Source organism: Dermacentor albipictus, chromosome 6 (genome assembly GCF_038994185.2).
Source record: "Dermacentor albipictus isolate Rhodes 1998 colony chromosome 6, USDA_Dalb.pri_finalv2, whole genome shotgun sequence".
Lineage (NCBI taxonomy): Eukaryota > Metazoa > Arthropoda > Arachnida > Ixodida > Ixodidae > Dermacentor > Dermacentor albipictus.
Window position 1 is genome coordinate 29,112,856 of NC_091826.1, and position 21,603 is coordinate 29,134,458.

Consider the following 21,603-nt stretch of genomic DNA (forward strand, 5'->3'; position numbering starts at 1 on the left):
TTGTTCCGATGTCAGCGTTGACACTGAATAAGTAGGAGGGCCCGAGTCACTTTATTCTCTAGTCGCTCTAGCTTCAGTTGCACTTTTAGTGACCCTAGCTTGCGCTGCCTTCGTGCATTGTTGCAAAGGATTGGTGGTTACTACGCTGTGCTCGGTGGTTACTACGCTTTGCTTACACATTGCCGATTGCTGATAAAGGTTCGCAGTGACATTCGGCCTTTAGAACATAAAATATTTTTCTCCCGAAGCAACATACATAACGTAATTTTACAGCTCTCGTGTAGCTGACGCGCAGTCGTAATGACGAGACCGCGATGTCTTTGACCTTCGCAGAATGGCTGCATGCCCCAGCAGTTTGCGCTTGCAGCCAACTAGTACTACACTTAGCTTTCTTGACCATAATGCAGTCATGTTCTGCTGGTAGTGAAATATGTCGCAAGCTCTAGAGTAAATAATGGCGGCTGCGCTTCCAGTTTTTGAAATGACAGGTGATTGGAACCAAGCACCATTTTGAAAGAGCTATACGACGCTGCGTTTTGTTCTTTAGATGTATGTTCCTAACGCAGACTTGCATCTAGTTGCGGGAATGCACCGGGAACAAAAATAAGACTGAAATTATGGTTTTCGGAACAAAGTGCTGCCAAATTGTAACTGCCGATGCCAGCTTCAGTGCGGCTAATGTTTTAACGTTTTTTTAACAGCGAGTTTATATGTAACAAAGTGCTGATATAGCAACCACTTTTCGTGAGACTGTTGATTTCATTGTAAATGGGTTTGACTGTATGCGCTTCGTTAACTATAACTTAGCTTTACACACACAGCACAGAAGCAACAGAAAACTTGGCACAGCAGAGACTAAAGCACCATATTGTTTCTAGATGAATGACTCTTTCAGTGACTGTACTATAGCTGATTTCACCTGCTTTAGGAACTATACATAAGCTTTGTCAAGTCAAGTAAGCTTCTGGCATATAGCGTGGTGGTTTAAAATGTGTGGTAATCCCCACTTACTGGTGGTAATACTGGTGCGCGAGGTGAAGGAGTTGAGGTAAGTGATTGAGTGGCAAAGCCACACCCCAGCCTAAACTGATGATCAACACGTGATGAAATACAAGATGGATGAAGGACGAGTTGTTTCTTGAGGCCTTGAGTTGTTTCTTGAGGTTAGTGTAATAAATTTTGTGAAAAACGTAGATGGGCATTCTTGCAAGCAGTACAAGATCAGGTACTATTAAGTTCAAGGACTGTGTTACAGGACTGTTAAGGGGCTGTTAAGGGATTGTTAAGGGTGAGCAATTCTCAATGGCAATGAAGGGACAGCTACCGAGTGGAGCTTTTGCATTACAGATCTCCAGCAGAGATTCACAATGCATTCTAATTTGGTTTCTCGGAGCAGATACCATATTTACTTGGTTCTAACACGAAACTTCTTTTTCCAGGAATGTTGGCTAACAAATTACATGTGCATTAGATTTGAGTGCCAAACAAAAACTACACTACATGTATATAGATAGGTCATTGGCATTAATCATTTTCTGTAATGCTATTCAGTCCACACATCGGTGTAGCTATAAGAGCTGTAGTAGGTTTTTTTGCCCGCTCCTGTGTGTTTTCTAGGCTAGATCTTATTCTAGACATTATATAGTAGTTAGGCTGCCTCAGTCTGCAAGGCTTCTAAATAGGAACATTGCACTTAAAGCTAAATTTATGGGCACGTATTGATTGAACTTGCATCACCTATGTATTTTAACATGCTGATTTCAAATATGCAATTGATTTTCCCATTGAATTAATAGGTTTTAAATATCATGTCTTCTGTGTAGGCTAGTCTGAAGGGGAGCTCGCTATGAAATGGTGGTTATTATGAAGGAAACTGGCATATCAAAATTATTCTGAATGGTCAGTTTGAAATGCTATCAGAATGAAAGTTCTAGACTTATTTGCACAAAAGTTGGAGCAAAGGGACATGAAAATGACATTGCCCAATTGTTGACTGCAAGGAGCAGTGTTCCCCTTAAGAAATGCAGCATCTCAGATGTCATGTCCAGCACCAAAGATGTCATGCTCTTTGCAGTTGATAGTGAATAACTAGACCTCTGACGGCGATAATGACACAAAGCTTTCGTTCTTGGCTGGGCTAGATGCCGCATTTCCGCCCACCGCTTTAGCTTCCCAAATGACTGCACGCCTTGCACGCCTTGTCGGCCAACACCACATTTTCCTTGCATCTTATGTATGCTTTAATATAAGTAAATAACATATTTGGTTCTTTAACCCAGATTAAACACCATGCAGCATCTCCACACTGTGCGTCCCGTTGCATCGATTATTCTCGTAATTAGGAGCAGAGCCCTTGGGTACTTCTTATCTGGCCATAAAATTTGCGCGTAAGGCCGTGGGAGAGCATCATCTAGTGCCCGCAGGGGACGCACCATAGTGTTGGCGCAAGTAGGTGGACTGGAGCAGATGCCGAACGGACGCCACAGGCGTTCTGCGTGTATGCTCGTTATTATTGAAGTAGGGTCGACTGCCTGTATCAGTGGGTCGACGTTGTAGACACTACGTGCAAATCGCTGCCCTGTTTCTGTACATTGTTCAGAAACTTAAGTGTGAACCATTTCGAAACAACTACAACGCCTTGTTCCATTTGCAGGTTCAGCTGCGTTCACAACAGCAGCTTAATTCATGACTGTGCATTTGGAACATGAAGCTTTCGGCAAAGTTTCATGACCACATGAATAGTATTGAAGGACCCTGGTAGTAGTGTGAAAATATCGAAATTTTCCCGTATGAATCAGATATGAACACTTAGCTTCGAATACCGAATAATGGTATGCACATGCGTTTATTAGCAAGTTTGGTTATCTTAACATGTTGGAACATTGCAAATACATGGTCGATGGTAAAAATTTCACTAGCAAGCAGTTATACTAGAAGATTGTGTATTGGGCTCATGTTAACTTGGAAGATGTCCAACCTGTGCCTTATTATACAACATCAAATGTCAATAAACTTGGAGTCATTTGACCCTGTGCCAGCTGGCGCTCATCGCATTTGCTTTCACACAATGAGCTTGGACTGGGGGTGGCGTTGCAAAAGTATTTCCTCGCTGACCGCAAACCGCTGTCCCGTGCTACCGGGAGGCTGGCTTTCCCGCAAGAGTTGTTCATCGAGCGGTTAAGAAGCCTTTACACGTGAAATTTCGCCAGCAGCACGACATGATCATAAAATTCTGCACAAAATCAAACACATATTCTTAGATTAGGTAGAAATAAAGGCTATGAACCGCGCTTACTCCCGCACAGCCAGCAATATATCAGATTTGTTTAAAATACCTAGTTTTCGAATTAAATAGGAATAATAAACATACAATCAGTACTATTCTAAATTTTTGAAAATTCACACACTCTTAGTCATAAGGTTCATGTCCCTTTTGCAGCACTAAGATATATTCTCCGTCATTTCATACCTCGGACACTACTGGAGTGAGACCACCTCTTTGTAACCATTGTTTCCATCAGTGATAATTCCTTGTTTCGTGATGCATTGGTCAACATTAATTCCATGGCGCAGCTTCGCTCTGATAGTTTACTTGTTTCCTTTTTTTTACTTAATTTATCCCTGCCAAAGTATTGCATATTTCGACACTTACTCCCAATTCTCTTTTTTTTTCTCTTTTTTTTTTAGTCATGTGCCCTGTAAGCAACTCTCCTCTTTAAGTTATCTTGAAAGGCCCTGAAGGTTTTGAGTGTAAATAGATTGCTGAAGAAAATTTGACAGCATTGTCTTGTGTCCCTTTTTTTTTTTCATCCGGCAGGTTATTCTGATGAGTGCAACTATCGACACAGAGAAGTTTTCAGAGTACTTTGACAACGCGCCCATCATCAAGATTGCGGGCAAGACACATCCTGTGACGCAGTTCTTTCTAGAAGACCTGGTGTCAGAAGAAATCGTGACTGCAGAAGCATTACAGAAGGTAATGGCACGAACGGCTGTCTGTGTGAAACGCTTCTGATTACTGGTTTTGTTCTCAACTGCCGCACCATGCACGACTTCTTCCTGTTGCCACCTTCCATGTCTGCTATACATAGTTTCAGTGCCTAGAACTAAAATAGTGCCATTGCCTCTCCTTTTCCCTCTCTGTGATGATGATGATAACGATTTCTGATGACGTTCCCTTTAAATTACAGTGGCACTAGTCACCCAGCCTGTGTGAGCTAGTCAGATGTTCCATTATCATAACCTAGCACTCTTATCTATGCCTTGTACCACTGTGCCTATCTAGCAGCATGTGGGCTGGTCGCGCCTGCTCAAAAGTGCCAATCAACTTGCTTGAGGTGTCAATTAACAGACCATGACCGCATAGATGAGTCACTGACAACTTCTGGTATTGCTGTATTGGGGCGAAGTTGACTTTGGGGAACCCACATTACACAACGCGCCGCGCTTTCCGCGCTCCGAAGCTATCTGCGAGAAATACAAAGGCGGAGTCGGCGCCATTGGTAACAGCAGCAAATTGTTTCAATGAAAAACACGGCACCAAACAGCAAGAAGCTAGGTAGCGAACGTCGAAGTAGGTAGGCCTAGCATTGCCGCAGTGTGGCTACGGTTGCCAGTTGATCTGCATGCGAGAGCACCGGCTCGAGGGGGCGCGATAATCAAAATGGGCGGTGGTTGTGGCTTCATTTGATGCCGTTTCGGAGAGTGCGGTCTGCAAAAAGCCCGGAAAATCTGACGGCGAAGATTTATTGCATCCGAAATTTCGGACGTTCTTATACATTGACTCTAGGGGGGTATATGGTGGTGCCGCACCACTAACCGAAGCCACTAACCCGTCACTAACAGAAGTAATCGGTTACGCCCTCCTGCACACGTTTGCACACGCCTGCACATAAGCGCAGGCAAATTTCCGGCACAGTTTTTTATTTTTTTATTTCTTAGCATGCGACATTGAGGAATCTTTCCTAAGCTCTTCCTCTATGGCTGAGTCGGAGGTGCCGCCGTGTGATTTGGCGCACTGCCGAGAGCATTGTCAGAGTGCAGTACGTTCAAGTTAACCGTCACGAATGCTTGTGCATTCAAACAATCGGGCATTTTCGCCCATTGGACTACACATAACGTTGACGGGACCAAGGTGTCAGTTCGAAGAAACCGAATGTTTGAATTAAGCGCGTTCGAATTAATGAGATTTCGAGTGTAGCAGCAAGGAGCTGAGCAAGTGTGCTCGAGCAATCATAGAGAGGAGGAGGAAAGACAAGCACAGGAGTGTGGCCTGGTGCAGCGTCTGGCTCGGCTAGCAAGCTGCAAACGGGTGAGAAGCGAGTGCGAGCGACTTTGCCAACGCCGTCCTGTTGACTTTTCCCTGGCATTGTTTTGAATTTGAGATTTTCAAAATATCTGTTGTTTGGCGCAATAACTTTTCTAGATACAGGGTGAAAAACACATGGGCGTGACACCACAGCTGGGAAAAAAATTTCAGACTTAAACAATATTTCGAAGTGTCGAAGTGCGAGTTAAATGAGGATTAGGTATTTGTTGCATGCTAACATTAGTGATAAGCGTCTTGTGTTTACTTTGTCGTAGCTCGCAACTCGTTATATCTGCGTTTTTCTTATCGAGCTTCGACTGCAATCGCCACGGCTCTCAATTTGTCGTCTGCAGTACGGTTCTGACCCGATCCGGTTGGTTCCCGATGTTCTGACATACATCATGGAGATGAAGCCACCCGGAGCGATTCTCTGCTTCCTGCCCGGGTGGAATGAGATTAACAAAGTGCGAGGCGAGCTTTGCAAGCGCGCCCCAGCAAAGTTTCATGACTGGATTCTTCCACTGCACTCCCGGCTCCGATATGAGGACCAGCAAAAGATCTTCAAGACTCCTCCGGCAGGTTGGTTTGTTGATAGGTCGGACAGCTGATTGGTTGGCAGTACAGGCGGATTTGTCTATTTGCAGTAAAACCTCAATAATTCGAAGGCCACCAGACTACAAAAATTCTTCAAATTAAAGGGAGGGACCCTGCACCTGAAAACTTTTTTTTTTAATTCTAGTTTTAAAAAAAAGTTTTAAATATACATCCAGTTTTCTTGCAGAGTTGATAACTTTCCATAAATTGAAGAAATTCAGCTTTTTTGCACGTTCTTAGGGGTGGGCAATGCAATCCGGACGCTGCGCTCGTATCGTGCCCTTACTTTTGTCTTTCGTCCGGGTTGCGCTGCCCACCCTTAGGAGCATGTTCAATCACCAACTCGCCCAGCTTGTTGTGTCAATTCTGCATTTATTGCATAATTTGCTTGGAGGTGAGCCTTCTACCAAACTGTACATAGCATAATAAACATTGGCATGGAAATGATGTGGAACTAACAAAAAGTTCAAATAAGCGAGTATGGTGTTGTAATCCAATTTTATATCAAATGAGAAGAACATTGCAAACTTCAGTGAGATAAATCCATGTAACTGCTGTTGGCAATGCGGTTTTACATAGGTATCCTCAAGCAAGCTTTCCAAAGTAGGGGAACGTAATTTTGATAGTAAAGTTTCATTCTTTGACGCATTATCTATCTGTGCTGTGTCATTTTGCAACAACGAAATTCTTGCGAAGGCGAATTTTTTCGTGTTCCCCGCCGATTTCGTTATTCTTGCGACTGATTTTTCGGACGAATTGAGGCCCCAAAATTCGGTTTGCAAGACTAAATCGCACATTCCGAGCCATGCTGTGTGTTCTTGGAGGCTGCCATGTTGGATTTTTCGCTGGCTTGGCTTCCAGCAGCCCGCACTGTAGCCTCCAAGATTGGCAGGCGCACGCTATTCAGTAGAGAGACCGCGTGCCATCCTCCAGGCTCAGAGGCCATGCCCATTCTTGTTGCTATTTTGTATGTGGTGTCTTGGAGACGTCGCATCTTTGTGGGCATGTGTGTGGCTTTGCATTTTTGTGAACTGTGCCACCTGTGCGTTTGCAAGAGCCAAGTGCTGTGAAGTTTGTTTCTTAAGTTTCCATGGTGAAGTCCGTTGGTGGAGATCACCAATGCGGTGATGCTCTTGTCAAGTGTAAACGGAGACGATGCCACTCTTGTGCAAATCCAAGCAAGTCTGATCACCTTCAAGTGTAGTATAAGGCAGGGCATTATGAGAGATTTTTTAAGCCACTCTAAGCCTAATAAAATTTCTTTTCTATTTTTCGGTCCTCGCTTGGCCCGCAAAATCGGTTTGTGATTGCATGTAGCAACCCTAACCTAAGAGTAGCACGTTGCTGCAGACCGAAAACTCTGAATTATCCGGATAGAGCCGCACAGGCTAGTCAATTTATCCCTTAGAATTAGTGTTGAAAATGACGGGGCCGCTCAAATTCTTCTAACTGAAATTTCGAAATAATCGACTTCAAATTACTGAGGTTTTACTGTACTTGCTTTTGTTTTGGAAGCTGTGAAGATTTAACACCCTTCCCACAGCCATCACATCAAGAATTTATCAAATACATGTTCTTACTGCATCATGCGCTCACTTTGTATATATGTTTAGTTTGCTTTTCTTGCCATTTATTGTGTGCACTGAGTGCTGCCCAAATATGAGTGGCAGATATACATGATACATGACCCTTCTTGATAAACCGCTTGCTTGTCTAATTTTGCAGAGTGGTAGTGCTTTGCAGCAGGTTTGGTTTAATGTAGTAGAATTCCACTAAAGGGCCCCTGAAACGGTTTGGACAAATTTTGTAGACGTGTAGGGTGCAGCTAAAGTTAATAGTTCGCACTACAATTTGTGTGAGGCGTCTTGTATTAAGAGAGCTACGAACGATTACAAGTCGCCCTCCTCCATGGTCATGCATTTTCTCAACTCGTTCATCGAGTGATCGGGGCTAAGCTCCGTCTTCACTGGCTCCGCGTCATAATCGCATGTCGTGTTGTCGACTTTCGGTTCTCTAGGAGCGCGCGCGCGAAGCCTCTCCAAACCCTCCGCCAGCTGCTTGGCAGTCGACCCCAAGCGAGAGCAATCGGAACAGTTTGCGTTGCGAGCTTTCTGCCGCAGCGCCGAACATGTCTGGTATTCGGGTAACCACAGGTGAGCTGGGCGTTTTGACGGATGGCTGGAAGCATAAACTCAAGCTGGTGAAGGAACTTTAGCGTAGACGTATGTGAGCGGTCCGATTGGGCTGCACGGTGCAGCCACCTGTTGGCTCAGTGCTTAACCAGCCAAACAAAGCGTTAATATTGCTCTAACCAAGTGTAAAATATTTTTAACATTTGCAGAAACAATGTGTTAATGATTGCACTCCTGCGAAAAATTTACACCAGCAGCAAACAAGAATACAGTTCATTACTGCTACTGTGTGGTTGAGCTCTGTGCCACCAGGTGGCGGCACCGTGCAGACCATTCACATTTGCGCTTCTGCTCATACAGTCAAACGGCCAGGCCCTGTCCCCTTGCGCTTGCGTTTGCCCGAATACCAGACTCGCGAAACGCTATTGCGGTAGTAATCCTCTGGTGTAAAGTGACGGCCGCAAACGCGCAAATCCTGTCGCCAATCGGATAGCAGCAGTCTTATGCGCTGCAGCCAGCCCGCTCATCTGCTGCCTTGCAGAGGTACACGATGTCGCAGCTTGGCATATTGCCGATTGCTATGTTTGCAGCCCACAACGCAACAAAGTCGAATCATGGTGCTCGCAAAAAGACTGAGACCGACTCTGACCTTGTAGCTCTTGTCAAAATGGAGCATGTTGTATCACAAGCCGACAACGCTTGCTGTGTGCCGGAAGTGCTTAAGTGTAGTGAGAAATTGTTCTTGTGCATTTTCTTTCTGTTCCTTTCTTTGTATAGAAACAAATTAACTAACATTCCAGCTATTACGAACAACATTTGTTCCCCATAAAGTTGGAAAAATTACTGGTGAAGCTTTCTGGGCAGCCTGTCGGATAGCTCGCCCTACTAATGTCATTGGGGTAAATGGCGTCAAATGTGTAGGGGCGGCTTAAAATTCAGCCAAGTGATGTGCTGCGATCAGCAATGAGCAGCACATTTTTCAAACCATATAATAAATTACACGCTTTACGCGGAGCGTTTAGATACGTCAATTAATGAACAGAAGGACCTACTCTAACGATACGGTACGTTCGTACAAAATCTTCAAAATTATCTCGGGATCCCTTTAATTCTGCTCCTGTTAATTACATTTTTTGGTTAGCTCAATCCAAACTGAAGTCCCAGACAGCATCGATACTATGGCAGCATCCAGCTGTGCTCCAAAAGTTTTTATGTTTCAGTCCTAAAATTACCGGATAATTCAAACTTGACTGGTCAGCATTCACACTCCTGACCCCAGTGATGATGTCAGTAATGACTTCACTAGAGCAGGGCCTGTCTTGGCAGCACTCTGGGTACAGTGAACGCATCAAACACACGTCATCTACAGTCAAAAATGCCCATTTTCGGCCTGTCCCAATAGGATATTAAAGCGAAAACGATAGCTCACAATGAATTTTACAGTATTTACCCGATTCAAACACACCCCTTTTTGTTAAAAAAAATTTCGCCCGAAGATTGCTTGCATAGTGCAATCCGATGTGAAACCAAGACCAAAACCACTTTCACAGCATTCATAAGAGCCTTCTACCAGAGCCAGCCTAGCCAGTGCCATCACCATTGCCATCACAAGACGGCGACCGTGAATGGCCACCGAATAAGGTCTCTCATAGCATGACAATGATGTGCTGCTTTCTGTATGGTTATGAGAGCACATTCAAATGACAGGTTACTTTAGATGTTCATCTATCAGCAACAGGTCTCGTCACATGTTCTTGGCATTTGGAGAATCACATGCATCGCAGGATGAACTAGCAAAGTGGTTAGTCTAGGTGTGGGCCACCATCTCATTTGCAATTGTTGCAGAGTCGTTTGATAAATGCAGAATATCACAGTATGGACCAAATGGAGGACGACTTGTAGTTCTCCATAAACAGTGATAAGGTGCTCCGAAAGTAACAACGACATACTTAAAGTAAACAAACTTTCATTCCATAAAGGTTAAGTTCCCTTGTTCCATCTTTTTCCTATTGCCAGGAACAGAGGCATGCAGAATTGTTTTGCTAAAAAATCAGGTGCACATTTGATTTCTGCTTTATTTAAGAGCTATGTCATTTCCATGTTAGCTTTCTACTTTGAACCCATAAATTGTATGCGAGCTTTTGATTCATTGATGTGTTAGAATCGGGTAAATACTGCCCGGTTCTTTCTACTTCATGTTTGACCTGACCCACCGAATAATTGTTTTGTCAGAGTCGAATTAATAGAAGTTGACTGTACCATGTTAGCTGGCATTAGTTTTATGCAGATTGTAACCTTGGATGCACTCGAACTTCTGCATGCACTCTATCTTGGATATATCAAACTTGGATATATTGAATTGTTGTCTATACTGAAGAGTTGGAAAATTACCATTAAAATCCCATGCAATAGTATAGCGATGTACTACTAGTGCACTGAACGCCCGTTCACCATCGCATTTGGTATGTTGAAGGCTGTGCTGCGTCACACACCTGCAAGTACACTGCTAATGGAGGCGCAATCACTCCTTGCATTGTCGGAAATATTTGATGCCAACAAATTAAACTGCACTGTTCTGGCAGATGCGGTCAAACGAGATTGAATGCGATGGGCAGTACATGCCATGGAGGAAAAATGGGCAGGGTGCTCTCAGTAATGCTTGCTGTGCATATGGATGGCTCGCGTAAACTGCGGCTGTTTGTCCTCGGCGAAAGCGGATCGCGATTCGGCTCCGCGAGTGCAAGAAGATTTCGCGGTTCAATACGCATTCCACAAGAACGCGTGCATGACATCTCCTTCGAGTTTAACCTATTCGGGATCAGCTGTTATTCCCTATGAATCACTTCTGTTCATATCACTAATAAAGATTAATTGATTGATTAGTTTCATCCACTATAAGTCCAAAGTGGATGTAGTTGACGCCACTCAAAACATGTAGATTCTACTGCAGTTGAACAGTGGTGCCTTCCATCACAGCTATGGCAAAAACGCGGTAATTAGCATGCCTGCAAAGCTCTTCCACTCGCTGGAAACTAAGTCAGAAACCCATCCTTCATCAGATTTTCTGCACTCTTCCCACCTTCAGATGTACGTAAGGTAATACTGGCCACGAACATCGCCGAAACATCCATCACCGTCAACGATGTGGTGTATGTTGTTGACACTGGACTTCAGCGTGAGCAGCGTTTCAACCCATCCACAGGCGTGAGCCTGCTCGGCACGTTCCCCACCTCGAAGGCCAGTGTGCAGCAGCGAGCAGGTCGTGCAGGTCGTGTGCGACCTGGTGAGTCATACCATCTCTACATGAAAGGACAGCTACAGTCATGGGAACAATGTAAGCGGCCCGAAATCCAGACGACTGACCTGACAAGAGTCGTTTTGGATTGTAAGGTGAGTGCAGGATCGCTCAATTGTTTGAAGTTGAAACAATTTACTGCCACTGCTACAGTGCTAAAAAAATGGCAGGGCAGTGAACTGTACTAGAAAAATATGGAATGAGAAAGTGCACATTGCGGGCACAACTGTGATCGTTAAATAGGGTGAATGAACCGCAGGCATGCGATGTAGTTGGTATTACGGGTCAGTTCAGTATAGCCCAAAGGCTGTCAGTAATCACTTACGAAGTCGGTATCACAGGTATTACGGGGTACTGGTACGGGATGTAGTTTGTGTTACGGATATTACGGGTCAGTAAAGCCCGAAGGCTGTCAGTCATCACTTACGAAGTTGTGTTGTCAAGACATGCAGTGAAGTGTAGTGCAGCGACGCTGCCGCGGTCGTAATGGGGCAACGTACGAATATGAAATTCTGCTTTAAACTTGGGAGAGAATGACAAGGGTATGCCATAACATGCTGTGCCAGGTGTACGGAAATAGTGCTCTATCGGAAAAAAAGAATTGCAGTTCCATCCACTCAAAAGGCAAATCATCAAATCATTAGACACCTGTACGAAGTAAGGTTAGTAGTTATATGGGCTGTATAAATTAGTCATCATTCGCTTACCAACTAAATTAAGAAGGATGGTGCCATGCGCACACAGGCAAACTTGAACAGAATCTCGATGGTTGCAGACACTCGCTGTCAGAACACTGGTGTGTGAACACAAAAGCACCGACCGAAACGCTTTGTGCTGCCTTGTAGAGATAAGGGAGTGCCAGCGGCGCTACACCTCTGCACACCGTGCACCACGGTTGGTGCATGCCTGCCCGTAGACCACCATCGAGTACAAGCTCAAGGAAACAGTAGACAACCACATATACATTCTGAAAGCATTTACAGTTAAACCTCGATATAACAACTTTAATTTAATGAAATTCTTGATGTAACAAACGGGAAGAAAAGGGGTTAACCGAGGGGCCCGATTTTTTCATTATAACAAAGTATTTTACTTTTCATAACCTCTTGTCCATACGTAGAACACCATGTATTTAGAACCTCAATGTAACGAAGTGTGTTCGTATGCAATTTCAATATAACGAAACTTAACTGCTGCTGCAAAAGAATGCCGAGACAATAAATGGAAACTTCCATAGACACAGGTAGTCAAACGATTGAATTAAAAGCAGCTCTTGCAAACGCACCTCTCAAACCATACCGCACAACAAGAGCAACGTCAAAGTGGAACCGCATCATGTTCCATATAAAGTCCACGTGCGATAAGATCCTATCACATCCCGTGCATTTTGTGCTTTAAGTGCGAGTGTAAGTGTACAATGGTGAGACAAGAAAGGTGCTGGCTTCATGAGTGCCGCCTTCCCGCACGAGCAAAGGCAAAGAGGGGAAGGGGGTAAGTTGGCGCATGTGTCGGCCATGGCTGAAAGCATGGCTGAGCCCATACACAGCCACGCACCCTGCTTTAGAGGTAATCTGTCACGTGTGCAAAGAGTTGGCATGCCGAGAGGACGTGGCCCCTTGTAAGCTGTCTTCCCGCGTATTTTGTATTGGAGATTCCGTAATCTCAAGTTTTAGTGACCCATTTGAGCAAGACGCAGTCGCAGCATTCGCTTTCCACTGCCGACGCTTTTCCCGATAGCATCGTCACAGTGCAGGCAATGCATGCGATAGCACGGCTGGCTTCGTTTAATATGCACTGCCGGTGTGAAGATACGGTCGACATATGCAGCATGAAACTGTATCATTCGTTGCCGACTTCAATGTGTCAAAACGAATTGTTTTCTCACTTAAGTTTTATATTCGAAAAATTCTGCAGCCCCTTTCCATGTAAGAAAAATCGATCGGCAACTGCTTATTTGTATAAAAGGTCGAATTTCAGTACAACAATTTCGATATAACATAGTGAATTTATTATTTTACCGACTTCATTATATTGTGGTTTAACTGTGTTTAAGCACTTTTAAGCAGGCCAGCTAGCTATAGTTTGCACAACTGAGGATTCCCATGAAGATAATTTTACACTAGGTAAAGAGGGGCTTCCGACATATCAGCTGTGGTACAAGTGGCTGCGACAACTGCCACGGCAAAACAAAAAAAAAAGCATGGTTGACTAACTACGTGCGAGAAAACGAGAGTGGTGCAAGAGCTTTCCACACTCGCCACTTGCTAGTGACTAAAAAGACTCGGGGTGATGTCAGAGGGATCTCGTGTCACATGCCCGGTGTCTTAATAAAAGTGTTGTAGTAAGTAAGATGTTTGTACTTTTCTGTTCTTCAGCTTAAACATGCTCCAGAACCGTGAGACTATCTTAAAAAGCACTGTCTTCTGTGCTTGTGTTCTATAGCGTTCTCTTCATTGCCACAATGTTAACCTAAGTATAGAAGAGGTTAGATAGCACCTCCTACTTTGCCAGTGCTTTGGGCGTGCTGGCATGTGTGAGTGGTCGTTTTCTTGCCCCTTCTCTGGTCTTCCTTGAATCTATGCCAGATTATGCCGTCTGCTTTCAAAACCACACGTGTCACAGCTTCTGCACACAGCGGACTGTCCCCGACTTGCCCAGTGTCCTCTTTTTGCCCGTTTGCAGCTGTTCTGTCCAACCATGTCAGTCGAGGATGTGCTGTCTTTTGCGTTGGACCCACCAGCTCCAGAAATGATTGCGAAGGCCATCAAGGACCTTCAGGTCATGGGCCTGATGGATGCAAATGCGGAGCTTACAGACCTGGGACACCACGTTGTCCATTTCGCAACTGCACCCCAGTTGGCCAAGGCAACCATCATTGGGGCGTTGCTCGGGTGCGTATTGGCTTTTTCTCGGATCTGGTTCTTGCCCCTTTTTTTATTTTTATTTTTTTAAATGTTGAGATTTCTTTGCCGCTTTTCCCCACATTGCAGCTGCTGGCTGTTCTGCCGAGCAGACACTGTTGGGAATTTCACGCAAGACGTTTTCTAAAAAAAAGTATCTCCGACGAGATGAACTAAGGCCCCCCCCACAGCACAATCGCTCAATGCTCTACCCACTAAGCTACAGCCACATTCATGGCATGAGGGAATTATACAGTAAAAGCTCGTTAATGCGAATTGGGAACGCTGCAAAAATTCTAATTATACAAAATTCAAACTAATGAGAGAAAAAAATTGCTTGTTTAAGGCGCATATACATGGTGTCCCAGCTAACTTTAGCCCGAGTTTAAAGATATGCCGATGCTACATAGCTGGACAGAATAAATGCCGTGTTGTTTGTCGTCGCTTGGAGGTACTAAAACTATTTTTTTCATTCTGCCTAATTAGATAATTAGTCTTGCTAACTTCTCAAATATTATAAATTAGATGAAAAATGTTAGTGAGAAAATTGTAGTGTGACACGAAAAACTCCTGATACAGCTTTCTGTTCCTCAATACGTGCTACATAAAAGTGTTCTTCCGAGTGTGAAAGAAGCCCACGAGTACACACAAGATTGCTGCACGACTGGCCGCTTGAGGCACTGTATTGCGCCAGTGCTAGGTCTAGATGCTGTGACATTTGCTACGAAGCTTCCTGCTCTTCGGTACCGTACTCTTCATTGAAAGAATGTGCCGCTGTCTGCAATGGCGCCGACTCCGCCTTTGTCATCAGCACGGTTGGCTTCAAAGCGCAGAAAAGGGGGAAAAAAAGTCAAAATCTAGATTTACATGCCGGTTCCCAAAAGTCGGCATCGCCGCAATGCAGTGTCGGTACGCGGTGAAGCATATGCAAATTATTGCAGTGAAGCATATAGAGAACCGAAAGGGGCAACTTTCACGGGGCACAGTATGTATTCATTAATTACACACGCGTGCAACCACAGTCTCCTGTCACAGTGCGAACACCGCTGTTCTTAATAAGTGTACTGGCAGGCCTTTAGAGCTATTTCGGACGTCCCTGTGGTGATTTGGGCGTTTGGGGGAAGTAAAAGGCACCCTTTCATTTTTTTTAGGGTGTTCTTCCGGCCCCTAGGGAGTCCGAAAAATCGGACGTTGACTACAAAAACGAATCTAACGGAAGTCCGATGGACAGCCTGAGAGTAATTGTAACATGTGGGCTTGTAGCCCTTTCACAACATACTGTGGCAGCAATTCTATGTATAACAGACTTAAGGTGCAATGGACGTTTCCCGAGTTGGTTTCCCTGGTGGCATAGAGCTCAACCATACACAGTAGCAGCAACGAAGCGTATTCTTCCTTGCTGCTGGTGCGTATTTTTCGCAGGAGTGTAATGATCAACACGTTGTTTTTATAAATGTTTAAAATGTTTTACACTTGCTTAGAGCAATATTAGCGCTTTGTTTGGCTGGTTAAGCGCTGCGCCAACAAGTGTCTGGGCCGTGCAGACTGATCAGACCGCTCACGTACGTCTACACCAAAGTTCGTTCATCAGCTTTTATGCCTCCAGTCATTTGCCGAAATGACCAGCTTGCCTGTGGTTAACGGAATACCAGACTTGTTCGGCGCTACGACAGAATGCTCGCAACGCACGCTGCTTCGATAGCTCTCGCTTGGGGTCAAGAGCCAAGCGGCTAGCGGAGAGGTTTTGCGCGGGCGGGGGCGGGCTCCAAAACCACCGGAAGTGGACGATGTGACGTCGCACCGTGACGCAGGACCAGTGAAGGCGGAGCTTAGCCCCGCTCGCTTGGCAAACGAGTTGAGGAGGAAAAGCATGGCTGGGGAGGAGGGTAACTTCTAATCGCTTGTAGCTCCATTAATACGTAACGCTTCACTTAAATTGTGGTGCGAATGCTCTACTTAAGCTGTACCCTACGCGTCTACAAAATTTGACCGAACCGTTTCAGGGGCCCTTTAAGACATGCTGGCAAGTGGCATACAGCTTCGCATTTCTCGCACTCTAAATGGCTCTCGGACTTCTTGCCTTGGCCCTGCCTCATGAAAACAGCCGCAAGGGGTTCTGCTAAACAGTGTTCGGCAGTATGTGCTGAGGAAAATTAGCCCATTCATAACTCTGTTGGTGAGGCTTGGAGAGATGGCTTTCGATCAGCCTGGTGCTTTGGTTGCAATGGCTGCGACCACAGAGCAGTGTCTGGTGAGCGGGAAGCCTTGTGTTGTTTTGCTATCGGCTCCTGCTGGAAAGTGGGGGCACGTACGTGTCCATCTAGTGTGCAAGAACCCAAAACTAGAAAACAGCTTGCAGGGTGCGGCCACCTACAATAACCATTGGAAAAAAAAAACATCTACTATAAAGGCAGCCGGCGCAGAGCCGGCCCCCTGCACTGTGGCTTCCCTGTTCCGACTGGCTCAGCGCCCCTCACTTAGGTCAATAGTTTACAAACTGAATGCTCTCTGCTTCAAAATGGCTTTGCCACACCTTCTGCATACATGTCAGGGGCTGACTACAGTTTAACAATTACATACACACGTACACACACGTACATTGCGTACCAAATGAAAATTAATCGGTGTCTCCAAGGTTTACATGACTGGTGCATAAAATGGGGAATGGAAATAAATTATTCGAAATCGACGTTTGCTCATATAACAAGAAAGAAAACTGTGCCTTCCTTTGACTATAAAATTGGTGATAACTCTTTGTTGAATGTACGTAGCTTTAGGTACTTAGGGGTGATCATTAATCATGACTTGTGCTGGCGCCTCCAAGTGGAGGAGGTCTGCTCTAGGGCTTACAGGAAACTGTTCTTCTTGAGAAAAAAGTTGCAGCATGCACCAACACATTTGAAGCTCATTGCGTACAAAACATTTGTTCGCCTGGTTTTGGAGTACGCCTCCCCAGTTTGGAGCCCTCACCAACTCTACTTGCGAGATAAACTCGAAAAAATTCAGAGAACCGCGGTACGTTTTGTTTGTTCGCGTTATCGGAGAGCCGATTCTGTAACACACATGTTGAAATGTTGTGACTTGGAACTGCTAGAAACACGACGAGAAAAACAACGAATGAAATTATTTTTCCAGATAATCAGAAATCAAATAAGAATAAACAAAGAAACATACATTCGCCCCCCTTTAAAACACAGTGCGCGTTTAAACCACAGTGCTAGTGTACGACCTTACAAAACACGCCTTGATGGTTTCGAATACTCGTTCTTCCCTTCGTCTATTATTATATGGAATGGCCTTCCGGATTGCACTGTTACAGCACAAAATGTTAACGAATTTTGTAGTCTATTAGACTTGTATTACAATCAACGGGATAATTGAGACTTTAACATGCTTACTGTTATTCTGTGTATATTTGTTCATCCTGCCTGTAATTTGTGTTCAACAATGATGTATAATGTTGTATTGTCAATGTTGAAATGTAAATTTTTATTCTTTTCCTCTCCTGTAATGGCCCTCAAGTGAGGGCTACAGTATTCCTAAATAATAACATACGGGGCACATTGCGTACGGGGCACATTGCGTACGGGGCACATTGCGTACGGGGCACATTGCGTACGGGGCACATAGCGTACGGGGCACATCGCGTACAGGGCACATTGCTTTACAGTTTCTTAATAGGGGCAGCTGCACGAATCCTGTGATTTTAAAGGCAGCGCACTTTATTTGTTTATGTATACCTCACAGGCCCAGAAGAGCACTGGGTGAGGAGGGGGGGGGGCATATCTATAGAAGTACAGTACAGAAATAGTAAACAAGAGTAACGGTACAACAGATGCGCTACAAGGCAAAACACAAAAGGAATACAAAGTTGATTCTAAAAATGCCTAAAAATGGCATATTAACACGAAGATTAAAATACAAAACAAACGTGAAAATGGCAAAAAGTGATAACCATGCGCAAGTGAAGCAGTAGTACAAAATAAAACATTTAGAGCAACTGAAAGAGTAGTATAATAGAAAACACTTAGAACAATACTAAAGCGGTAAATGCAGGTAGGGCTGGTTTTTTAACTCGCTAAGGTCAGAAAAAGAGATTAAGTTGTCAGGAATATAATTCCAGAGTTTAATTGCTCTCGGTAATGCAGACGAATTGAACAATTGAGTTTTCCCACCTATGCGGTTATAGCAGAAATGATAAACTTATAAAAATTAGATTTGATTCATTGTTATACACATAGTTCAAGGCTTGAAAAATGCACACATGAGAATATTTTGTAAGTCTCAAATGTTCCTGCTCTTACACTAATATTTACATCGGTAGAGTAATCGAGCTGCATAGGTGAGCGCACTCAAGAAAACTGTGTGGTTGTGCACCTATCAAAAAAGCAAAATATGTGACATACTTCCGCTAACCTTCATCTTATCGCCAACCAGAGGCAATTAGTTTTCGAGTATCCAAAAAAAAAGAAAAGGAAACGCATGCATGGCAGTATCCTTCCTATGCGCACCTCTGTGAGCACTAAACGAGTGAGAAACAGGTGGTCGCCCTTTAAGTGATTAGTAATGAGATAGCCATCTATTGTACGTGTGTAAGAAGTCGAGACCGCCTGCGGAACAAAACCCAAGCTGCCGCCCACCCGTACGTGCACCAATGTGGAAGCGGTAGTATATAGACGCGCCGGAGCAAACTAGCTCTAAAACAAACCATGCAGTGAAAACCAAGAGAGGGAGGCGCAAGAACAAAATTCCCTGTATTCCCACATAGTGGTAGCACATGCCAGGAAAGAAAGAGTTAAGAAATTGACGTGCTTTCTAAATATACAGATGGTGCCGTAAATATACGGCATCGACCATTCTGGACTTGTTCGCGGCGCCGTATATTTACGTCATTGACCCTGAAAGGGTTAAGGTTCTGAAGCTGGGAGACACCGGCGAGGGGACTTAATTTTAAATATTAACAGGGCAGCTCTGTTTTGGATGGACTCTAGCATTTCAATGAGGTATTTTTGATGGGCAGACCAAATAGATGGGACGAATTCCAACTGTGGACGAATAAATGTTAGATATGCTAGTTTTCTAATGGAGCTAGGCGAGTTTTGCAGGTTTCAACTTATGTACCCTAATGTCTTCGATCCAATGAGTGCCCTACAGTTTCTTAATAGGGGCGGCAGCATGAATCCCGTCATCTCAGAGGCAGCGCACTTATGGAGACACGGATGAAACACTAGATTACACAAATGCGAGCGATTGTGTTCGTATGATTTTTCGGTTGTCCATGTCTCAGCAAGTATGCTGCCTTTGAAAAAATAATGGCCATCCAATACCTCCTAATAAATCCTATTTTTGCTAATTTCGACGCTCTCGGCACGTTAGAGCACTAGTTCTTCACTATGGTTTGCCCTAATATTCGCATTTACAGGGGCTCTGAACCGTTTTTTTTTTTTTTAAGTGGAGACAGGCATTTAAAGTGAAAATACACTATTTCAGAAATACTTTGCTACAAAAAGTACTTCAATGCATTCAGCAGAAGCGAAGTTAGGAATCGCACACTGCCACTGTTGTGCTCCCGTTCCTTCTTCAATGCCTTGCACTGCGAAGGCTATGACGCAGTGGGGCGTGCCCACAACGCCCCGCCTTCTGAACGTCGCTGGGGCATGCAGTTCAAATTTCATTTTGGACGTTAACGTAGACGCACTACTTCCGCCTTTGGTGCCCACAACACGCTAAACATAAGCCAAAAGCGGTAGTCGTCGGCGAGCCACCGTGTGCTTAGCCAGTAGACTCACGGTGGCACATTGCGGTGGCCGCGGTATCTATGCCATTTAGCCGACCGCAGCATGATGTCGGCTATCGGCCAGTAGCAGCCATCTAAGGGAATGACAAAATAAAGCGTCCAGAAGAGCGTGAGGACAGGGCCTTCTGTTGGAAAGAGAGCGTTTGAGAGAAAGGTGACTGCGATCCACATGCAAGCTCCATGCGCCGCATACGGCAGCAAAACTTGGCAGCTTCTTATGCTACCCACAGACTGTGTTATTTCACGAAGCCCAAGGGGTGGTTCAGGGCCCCTTTAATGTCCAAGGGCTCGGGAGGCTTTAAGAATAGCTTGGAAAGAATGGCTGTATGGGTGAATGAATGGTCAAAGACTACAAGGCAATGTGGGAACAGGATCAAAAAAGTCACGTTTAGCTATGCTTACTGATTAGTACCATCATTTACCGTAATTTGTTTATTCTAGGTGCCTGGACAGCGTGGTGTCGATTGTTACTCTCCTGTCCGAGTCTTCTAACCTTTTTGCCACCAGAAATGCAGATGGAGCCCGTGGCAGCAGCCAGAAGGTAACATTTATCTATACACCCCTTGTTTGTGAATTTATTAGTCAAGGAAGTTAATTACTAATGAACCAAATAACTTTCAGCGCTAAGAAAGCTTTGAAATCGGGCTAGAGGGATTTGTTAACATTTCAAAAGACTCTGTTCGAGACAACCAGGGTCGGTATTACCAGACTTTGGGGGACATGTTGTAATTGTAGTGGGCGAGTCCCCCATAGTCCCAGCATATAGCTTTTCTTACTAGAAACTGCAGCCTTGGCACCATCTTCAGGTTATCAAAACCTACAGCGAAATGTATTGCTGCTTCAATTGTTTCCACACTGAGAAATCGCGTTACCGAGAAAACAGTGCATTTCATAGCCAGTTTGAGTGAGTGAGAGGAGTGCTATGTCCTGCCCTTTGTAACCGATTTTTTGTTTTGTTTATTTAGTAAGCAGTGTTAGGGCATGAATCTTACAAGTTTATGGAACTTGTTTACTTAATTGTTTCACCACGAAAACAGAAGAAACAAATGACAGAAAAGTTGGTACAGATTGAGTCACACGTTACGGACAAGAACAGCAGAACAAAATGATTCACGCATGCCACTAGTGCTGTGTATCTTAAAAATATGTGGTGCTAATGCGTGTCATTTTTTTGCTTTCATTTGTGCTATGTGCGTATAATTAAGTCTTTGTATGTAACATGCTTCATAACCTGTACTTGTGTCGCCCACATATATTGCATCCGCAATGCAAATGGTATAACATTTTTTCTGGTATATTTTCAGATGAAACTCTGCTATGACAAGACTGGTACAAGTGATCACTTCGCATTGTCACAAATTTTCTCCCACTGGAACCAGATGATGCCGGGGGCGGAGCAGCACTCCTTCTGCCAGCGCAACGATCTCAACCCCTTCTGCTTAGAGCTCAGCAAAGGTTCGTTGATTTCGATGCACAACAGGGCCGGGATAATGTAAAGCTATTCCACTCTTTTTTTTTTTTGCTCCAAAATATGGGAGGGGCACCAGCCATTTTGGCCAATCACGGAGAGCTAATGG

General features: G+C 44.4%; 1 protein-coding gene and 1 long non-coding RNA gene across 2 annotated transcripts in view; one reads left to right on the forward strand and one right to left on the reverse strand.

The window, feature by feature from the left end:
- The window catches only part of LOC135905097 (ATP-dependent RNA helicase DHX30-like), a 57,159-nt gene that overhangs the window by 25,017 nt on the left and 10,539 nt on the right, over positions 1–21,603 (forward strand). The window contains exons 10-15 of the mRNA XM_065436085.1: positions 3,818–3,976; positions 5,662–5,887; positions 11,120–11,424; positions 14,012–14,220; positions 20,468–20,567; positions 21,331–21,481. Of these exons, the coding sequence (XP_065292157.1) occupies positions 3,818–3,976; positions 5,662–5,887; positions 11,120–11,424; positions 14,012–14,220; positions 20,468–20,567; positions 21,331–21,481 (1,150 nt within the window). The remainder of the gene's footprint in view (positions 1–3,817; positions 3,977–5,661; positions 5,888–11,119; positions 11,425–14,011; positions 14,221–20,467; positions 20,568–21,330; positions 21,482–21,603) is intronic.
- Positions 1–21,603, reverse strand: part of LOC135905103 (uncharacterized) — a 156,237-nt gene that overhangs the window by 17,672 nt on the left and 116,962 nt on the right. The gene's annotated exons all lie outside the window — the stretch shown is intronic.